This window comes from Aspergillus glaucus, assembly GCF_001890805.1.
Source record: "Aspergillus glaucus CBS 516.65 unplaced genomic scaffold ASPGLscaffold_28, whole genome shotgun sequence".
In the NCBI taxonomy this organism is placed as follows: Eukaryota; Fungi; Ascomycota; class Eurotiomycetes; order Eurotiales; family Aspergillaceae; genus Aspergillus; species Aspergillus glaucus.
Window position 1 is genome coordinate 179,415 of NW_019170480.1, and position 7,910 is coordinate 187,324.

The window sequence follows — 7,910 nt, forward strand, 5'->3', positions numbered from 1 at the left end:
TATGTGATGGGTTATCCCACTCCAAAACTGTGAAAAGCCAAACCACACCATCAAGCAGCATATTGAATGGCTGAAGAAAATCAGCTATGAAACTGCATATCTGCATGGTGATGGTGAGTTCTTCAAGAACTATCAAGATTGGCCTGGCATTGTAACCGAGCCATCTACCCCATATTCACCCTGGCAGAACAGCGTTAGTGAACACAGAATCCAGATCATTTTGGAAAGGACCAGAGCAGTCCTATACACCTCTGGCTTACCACACTGATTTTGGCTAGAAGCCTTGATGGACACCATTCAAAAGGCCAATTATCTCCTGACATCAACCCCTTTATTCAATGACCTGACACTGAACGGCAATATTTTGAATGAAGACATCAAGAAACCACCCTTTTATATCCCTGCAGAAGCATGGGAGAACTGCCCAATGGATATCTCCTATTTACATCCTTTTGGAACAAGAATCTGGTATCATCAACATGGTACTGAGAAACCAACTGACAAAATGGACACCCACAGAGTGTATGGCCTACTCCTGGGCCATATAGCCAGCAATATCACAATGGTATGGAATCTAGAGAAAGATAGTATCATCAATGTGCCTGATGGACACATGGATGAGGGGCAAATCTCACTTACTGATCCAACATTCACCCCTCAACTGACTTCACCCACTACCTCAACCAATAGTGAGATGACCACCCAACCTTATTTTGATGACACCCCAGACAACATCATATCTCATCCAGCAAAAGGTTTTGCTGCATATATAGTTGGAGCAATCTCATGTGACATACCAAAGACCTTGAGGCGCGCTATGGACTGAGATGACAAAGATAGATGGCAATGTGTGATGGAAAAGGAATTTTCAAAACTGCAGAGCAAAGAGATATTTGAATTAGTCCAGATCAGCAATGTGCCCAAAAACAAGTGCATATTCCCTGGCAAATGGGTGTATGACAGCAAAGAGGACTATTCATCCACTGATGAATGCTCATACAAATAGAGTGTCATTCCCATCCCGCAATTCCCGTTCCCGAACCCTTCCCATCCCGCATAGGGTCGGGAATTGGGACCAATGCCCAATTCCCGCAGTGGGAAAGGGAGTAATTGGGAATTCCCGCAGTTCCCGTTTACTCCCATAGGGATGGGTCGGGTTGGGAAATGTGGGAAATGGGAGTGGTTCATATTCCCGAATTTCCCATTACATACTATTACAATACTTAATCCAACCATGGTTAGAATATAGTACGCAGTCTAACTGTCCGGCGCGAGAAGCTGAGAATTCTGCAAATAATTATTTAATTTTCCGCGACACATGTCAGAACAGACAAAGTCATCACAAAACAAAATATTGTTCTTCATATGTAATAATCTATCTAATTATTTAACAGTCTATCTTCCATTGTTAAGATTCCGGTAATGGCCAGGTTCATGTTGAGTGGTTGTTGTCCGACGTGGGCGTACACTAGAGTCTGCAGTCAGGTCGCTGTGTGCTAGCTGAGAGTTGCTGCTCAGGGGTACTCGAGTAATGGAAACAGCAGGCTGTGCAGGAAAATCCTCATTCTCGTCCTCATTTTCATCATCCTCCTCTTCATCAAATCCATCAGCATCCTCTACATCACTGATCCATAGCTCTGGAACAATCTCATCTGCCTTGCTTGACACACTGTTATACTCTTCCCCTTCAGATTGAAATTGAAATTCCTTTTTCATTTCAAATCGGTCCACACACATTTGAAGCATAATGGCTTCAATCATCTCTGGTGCCAAACGGTTTCGTTGGTAATGGCAAACATCGCGAGCAACACTGAAGAGATTTTCCACACCAACCCCACTGACTGGGACTGAAAAAAAATCTTGAACCATGCGACTGAGGACTGGGAAGCGACCAGAATTCTCACGCCACCAAGCCAAAACATCTGGAGTACCTGCTGCAACAAGCACTGAATTTAACCATGGTTAGATTTTTCTAGAAAAGAAACATGCAAAGTCATTTCACTTACCATTCTCATCCAGATATCTCTGAAGTTCTCCGAATTGCCGACCAGGTGTGTTTTGATGCTGACTTGGTGACAGCCGGCGACGTTTAGAGTGGTGCCGCGCCCAGTCCAAACCACTGAGTTGCAATGGTTGATAAGGCTCTTCCTCAGTAGCTGGAAAACGATCAGAATAATAAGCAAAAACTTTCTTCATAATCTGAAGATAATGCTCTTCCCATTTTTCAGTATCATCTGCCCATGATGCTGAACAAAATGCGTTGAGTTTTTGGTATGGATCAAGAATGGTTGCAATTGCATAGATCACACCATGCGACCAATAAGTTTTTTCATAATACTGTGTCAACTTTGAATGAGCTGCTTGGAGACCCAAATAAATTTGTTTCTTCCAAGAGCGTCGTTTGTCTTTCACCAGAGCCATTGAATCCTCAAGATGATTGAAAAGTCCATCGTATGCACTATATGCCTACGCCTATTAGATTGTCTGAACTAACCATGGTTAGAACATAGAACAAGATACATACCTGGTGTATTGTTGCACCACGATGCTCAGACAAAGCAGATGTCCACAAATAAAAATCATAGAGCAACTGAAGGAGGTATTCAATATGATGCCATTCATGTTCTTCCAGCAATAAGTCTGAGATATCATCTTCACTTAATGTGATGAATCGTTTGATTGCACTTTTCAAAAGACGTGCACGGCGCAACATAATATATGTTGAATTCCATCGAGTCTTGCAGTCAAGGAGGAGCATAAGTGACCCTTGCTTGGGGAAAACTGAATCAGGCAAATTGGAAGTGAAATTCTGGGCTTGGAAGAAAAGCTCACGACGCTGGGGGCTTGCATTTATGTAGCAAACACTTTTTTGAACCTAGTGATGCACAATACATATTAGAAAATCATCTAATTAAATGATATCAATGAACAATACCTTCTCCAGTGTCTGTACAAGACCTTGTTCTTTTATCTGCTTGTCATTGCTGTCCCACTGGATCAGCACATCATCATTTTTTGCCTGGATCTTGAGTTGTTTCAGGAATGCAGTAACAGATAATTGAATGACATGGGTCAGACAGGGTAAATGATGTGGCATGTCAAACAACCGCTGGAAATCAGGATCATGGACTTGAAACTGGAAGTCATTATGGCTAAGTGCTTGGTGTAATGAGTTTTGTAGGTCAGAATTGGTGATCTGAAGTAAGTGATCAGTTAAGTGTGAAAACATTGTGCCGTTGTTTCCAGCCTAAGCCATATTGTATTAGCAATCCATATCCAGAACCCATCTAACCAAGGTTAGAAGTTAGATTTAACTTACATTGTCTGTTGTGATACCAAGCACTTGATAAAGTAGATTGTATTTCTTCAACACATTTAACAGAGTTAATGCAAGTCGCTCACCAGTATGGGCACCTGAAATTGGAATAAAACCAAGCAATACTTCATGAAAATGAAAGTCTTCAGTAATGAAGTAGCCTGTAATAGCCATAAATGGTTTTTGGTCTGGGCTAGTCCAACAATCCAAGGCAATTGAGATCCTTCCACTCTCTGGGAATGCTTCCATGATTGTAGTCTGGGAAGATTCTGCACGCTCCATAAGACGTTCCTTGATTCGATTTCGATTTGGGAAGGCAAGCTTGACAGAAGGACTTGCAACAAGATTCAGAAGGCGCTGGAAATGTATTTGTTCAACAACATGAAATGGGAGACAAGCAGAAACTATAAAGTCCACACACTGGTCCTCAAGGGCCTCCCGAGAATATGAGCAAGACTCTCCAGTATGTTTCCACTGTTAGCTAAGTTTTATAACCATGGTTAGATTGACACAACATACAGAGCTTTTCCTTGAAAAAAAGGCATCAACCTTTTGATTGCTTTTATTTTTTGAAGGGTCATTATTGAATGAGCACCGCTTGCTTTGCGTATGCATATGGAGTCCCTTAGTCCCATGCCATTCAGGGACTGGATGTTGCATAATTGCCTGACAACTCTTGCAACAGACCTGAGCGTTACCAGATGTTAAGAGAGCTGCCTCAAAAAAACAATCCCATATAGGCGACCGCCGAGTCTCAGTCCTCCAAGGTTCAGGCAACTTTCTTTGCCGTGACTTTTAAGCAGCTGAAGTAAGACTCCACCAATTCCAGAATTCTTCCACAGCTTCTGTGAAGAAATTCATATCATCAAACTCAGTGACTTCTGGGTACTTTACCAGTTTCTTTGCTCCTCTGTTGATAATTTTTAGGAGAGGGTAACCACTTATATCTGGAGGATGTTGAGAAGTGGTCTGATTGTTCTCTTGGCTGGAGGATTGTGTCCATATTGGACTTGAGGGACAAGGGGTAGAAGAGAACGAGGATGAAGGCAAACATGTTGATGAGAAACGTTGTTGTTGTTCAGGTTGTCTTAGTATAGAGGATTCGGATTCATGATGAGATCCATGAAAAGACATTGTAGGAACAGTATAATAAAATAGATTAATGAAAGAAAGTGAGGAAAAACATACGAATTTCTAACCATGGTCAGATTAAGATATGTAAATTTTCAATTTCCTTAAATAAACTATAAAAATTTCCTGGGTATTATGTTCCGTTACATCATGAAAAATCCCAAACACCAAATACCACTCAATAGAACTCCAATTCTCCGAAGACCCAATTGATGTTCAGTCACTCAATAACCTGGGTGTCTCCACTTTTCTCTCCTGAACGTTCCTGCTGAGTTCCACTATGAGTAGTCTGTTCTGATTTGTCTGCAGTGTCCTCAGTTCCTGGTTTACTGGTTAGTAGATATTCTAACCGTGGTTAGATTATAATGATCAGTGATACATACCACGTTTGCGTTTGCCAATTGGAGGATTCTTGACAAGAGTGTTTTTGGCAATGGATTTGTTGTGCTCAGCTAGTCGAGCGTGAAGTTCATTTTCACGAGATGAGTAGTCTGCAGGACGGTTGGCTATGAACCCAGGTTTTCAAATGTGTGGAGTGCTTGACTTCGGCAGGAGATGCTTGTTAAGTGAGAATTTGCTCAAGTCTTCCTGTTGATCATCAAGATCTACTTCAAAATTGTGCTTAATCAAGACCGAGGCGCAGTCACGAAGGACCATGACTGCATTATCCCATTCAGTCTAATCCACACAGTCAGCATATACCATACCATATAAAATTACGATCTACTCACATCTGAAGTCAAGAGTCCATCTGGCCGTCCTCTACCACCTGCAAAACCCCAGAGAACTGTATTCATCATGTGCCCTTTGAGCACACGGTAATGCCATAATGCCCCAAAAAGTTCAGCTTCTTCAATGAGGCCAGACTTTGTTGTTTTGTCTTTCAGGATAGAGCGTGTTTTGAGTAAGAGCTGATTTTTCTCAAGATTGGACTGCGAGATGAGCAGACCCCAAGGAAGACATGGTGAGTGCAATGATTCCTATAGTAGGTTAGCTAGTCAAAAAATAGAAAAGGATCTGCACCATTCACATACAAGATACGCGAGGTCATTGTACTTGGCCATTTGGTTTGTCAGAATAGGCCCACACATCTCCACTACAAGAGAAACAACACGTCCCCAGTGCAGATGACCAAACCGATGAAAATACTCATCAGAGAGGCCTGGTTCATCTGGCTTTCTTTTCAGTGATGCAGGTGGCGCTGCAAGCTGCAACCACATTAGTGATGTGTACTTTAACCATGGTTAGATTAAGTGTTATTTCCTTACCAGTGATTCGTTTGAAGAGTCTTGCCATATTTGATCATTCTGGATCTGTTCTTTGAGTCGTTCAATGAACTCCTGAGCTTGTGCATTTCTGTTCTCAACAACATCTGGGAACAGAAGTGTCTCGAGTTCAGTTTCCCAGAGAAACTCTTTGTATCGTTGCGAAGCAGGAGCCGGATAAACCCAGTCAGGCTTGACCCAGCATGCAATATGAACTAGAACTTTTCTCATTTTGACAATCACGTCGCGCTCAAAGACATACCAATTATGCCTTCAGCCAATCAGCATGAATATCCTAACCATGGTTAGAGTAAATGAAGACTTACCATGTAGGGCATGGAAGATTGCGATATTCACGAAGTTTCTGATATATGGTGCAATACGACTCATCACCAAAGGCAAGGAGGAAGTTTGGACGACGAGAATGAAATTCATACTGTTTTGTTTGGAACGGTTGACTGAGAGCCGGCAGTGGAGTATCATCAATTCGCCAGGGTGCCCAGCGAATGGAACTTCCATTAAAATAATCATCGCGAGTAGGGAAGAAGAGCAAACGAAGTGGATACTCAGGTCAACCAGTCTCAAGATCCAGAATCATCTTCCAATCATCGTAGGAAAGCTGTCAATATGATTCACCGAAAATGTTGGTGCTGAAGTCAAGGAACTCATGGATTTTTGGAATCCAGATCTAACCATGGTTAGGATTTTAGTATGATGTAATATTACTGAAAATATTTTCACTTACACAATCGAGTTTTGATTGGATGATTTTTGTTGCAAGACTCCAAGCAAAATTACATTCACCGTACCGAGTGAGGCAAAACTGCAAGAAGAGAGATCGAAATGTATCATGTTGGAGGATTGATAGGATACATGCTGTGTGCTGGATGTTGACACCAAAGACATTTTGGAGCCAGTCAGAAAGTTTCGTCTGGGTGAGTATCTCATGACGTTGTCCAACTGGGATGCACTCAAAGCGGCTGATTATTATCTGCGCATTAAAACCCTCACTGTTGGCCTGGTATAAGCCTTCTGGATTTGCAGCAAGTGCAGTCTGCACTTCCTCTGACATCATGTCCTGCGCAAAAACATCAACTCCCCAGAAGTATTGCTATTATAAAGTGATTAGTCCTATAAATTTCACTGACTTATGTGAGAAACCCACTTCAGCTGTTGGTGCAGCAATCCTTGCCCCATTTGAATCTTCTGCTTCCTGGTTGGCCAAAGATTGTGCATCCTCCAAAAGCGACAGAAGTGCCATTATACGATGCTGTCCATTTACCAAGGACATGGTGACATTAGGTGGGAGTGATCTGAGGCTGACCATATCCTTCTATAGATTTATCATTGTTAGCTCGTTCTAACCATGGTCAGAATATAAGTTAAAATTAATATACCAGTTGGCTTGTCTTTTGACGTGTCTGCTGCTTGAGTATGTCTCAAGCTTTAGTGTGCTGTGCTGCATCATCATGGTTTTCTGGTAGAGATATTCTTGCAGAGTCAGAGATTAAGCTTTCAAATTCATCTGTGGACATTATGACTTTCAAGCGGTCATCTTGTGCATAGCATCAGGTGCCATGTCGGAATGATTCTTTCAGTTTCTCGCAGAAGTTCTTATCAATGATTCGATTTGGATTACTCCTGTCGATGCATCGAATGTCTACTGCAAAACTGCCAAGGAAGGCATTTGAGATTTCTTCATGAATGCGGTCTTCTTGGACAAGACTGGTCTTCTTCTGGTCATGGTCTTTACTCGCACCGCTAGACGCACCAGACCGAGCACGTTTGCGAGGTGGCATCTTGTCTTTGGAATGTATTCGGAGTGGAGTAGTTGACCTGACTTCTAACCATGGTTAGATTGATGTTCGCTTTCAATCAAGATAGTTACCTACCACTGAGGAGGGAATTCAACTGGGGTTGGGGGGTTGCCAAACTTCTATATGAAACTCGCTTGGGGGGGGGGGGTTGCTGAAATATGCGGTAAAAAAGAGAAGATGGTTAGAACGCCTTGAGAGGAATTTGGGAGGGAATTTATAGATAAGATCCCTTTGTCTGACCTCGCTAAATTGACACTAAGTAGGCGAGGTTCTATTTCTTTTTCTTGCTCCATTCACTTCCTATCATTAGAACCGCGATTGAATTCATCGATGGTGGCCGTTAAATTCATTGTACAAGGCTGACTTTTGATTGGTTGGTCG

The 7,910-nt window shown here is 42.2% G+C and overlaps 2 protein-coding genes across 2 annotated transcripts; both read right to left on the minus strand.

Moving 5' to 3' along the window:
- Positions 1–1,395: 1,395 nt before the first annotated feature.
- On the minus strand, positions 1,396–2,196 carry ASPGLDRAFT_39630 (hAT family dimerization domain-containing protein; the record flags this gene model as incomplete). The annotated part of the gene is made up of 2 exons (XM_022545109.1): positions 1,396–1,946; positions 2,007–2,196. 2 exons carry the CDS (start codon positions 2,194–2,196, stop codon positions 1,396–1,398), a joined length of 741 nt encoding a protein of 246 aa, XP_022396470.1.
- Positions 2,197–4,543: 2,347 nt separating this feature from the next.
- Positions 4,544–7,474, minus strand: ASPGLDRAFT_158453 (uncharacterized protein). Its single transcript, XM_022542414.1, has 9 exons — positions 7,110–7,474; positions 6,878–7,045; positions 6,458–6,823; positions 6,039–6,277; positions 5,716–5,983; positions 5,482–5,655; positions 5,179–5,427; positions 4,831–5,125; positions 4,544–4,768 (listed from the first exon to the last, which is right to left on the minus strand). The coding sequence occupies exons 2-8, from the start codon at positions 7,037–7,039 to the stop codon at positions 4,970–4,972; spliced, it is 1,614 nt and encodes a 537-aa protein (XP_022396471.1). The 5' UTR covers positions 7,040–7,045; positions 7,110–7,474; the 3' UTR covers positions 4,544–4,768; positions 4,831–4,969.
- Positions 7,475–7,910: the final 436 nt, after the last annotated feature.

Coding starts and splice junctions, on each gene's coding strand:
- ASPGLDRAFT_158453 (XM_022542414.1), bottom strand. CDS start 7,039: ATGGTCAGCCTCAGATCACTCCCACCTAATGTCACCATGTCCTTGGTA. Junction 6,278..6,457: donor TCCAATCAAAACTCGATTGT/GTAAGTGAAAAT, acceptor GGTTGACCTGAG/TATCCACTTCGTTTGCTCTT. Junction 5,428..5,481: donor ACAATGACCTCGCGTATCTT/GTATGTGAATGG, acceptor AACCTACTATAG/GAATCATTGCACTCACCATG.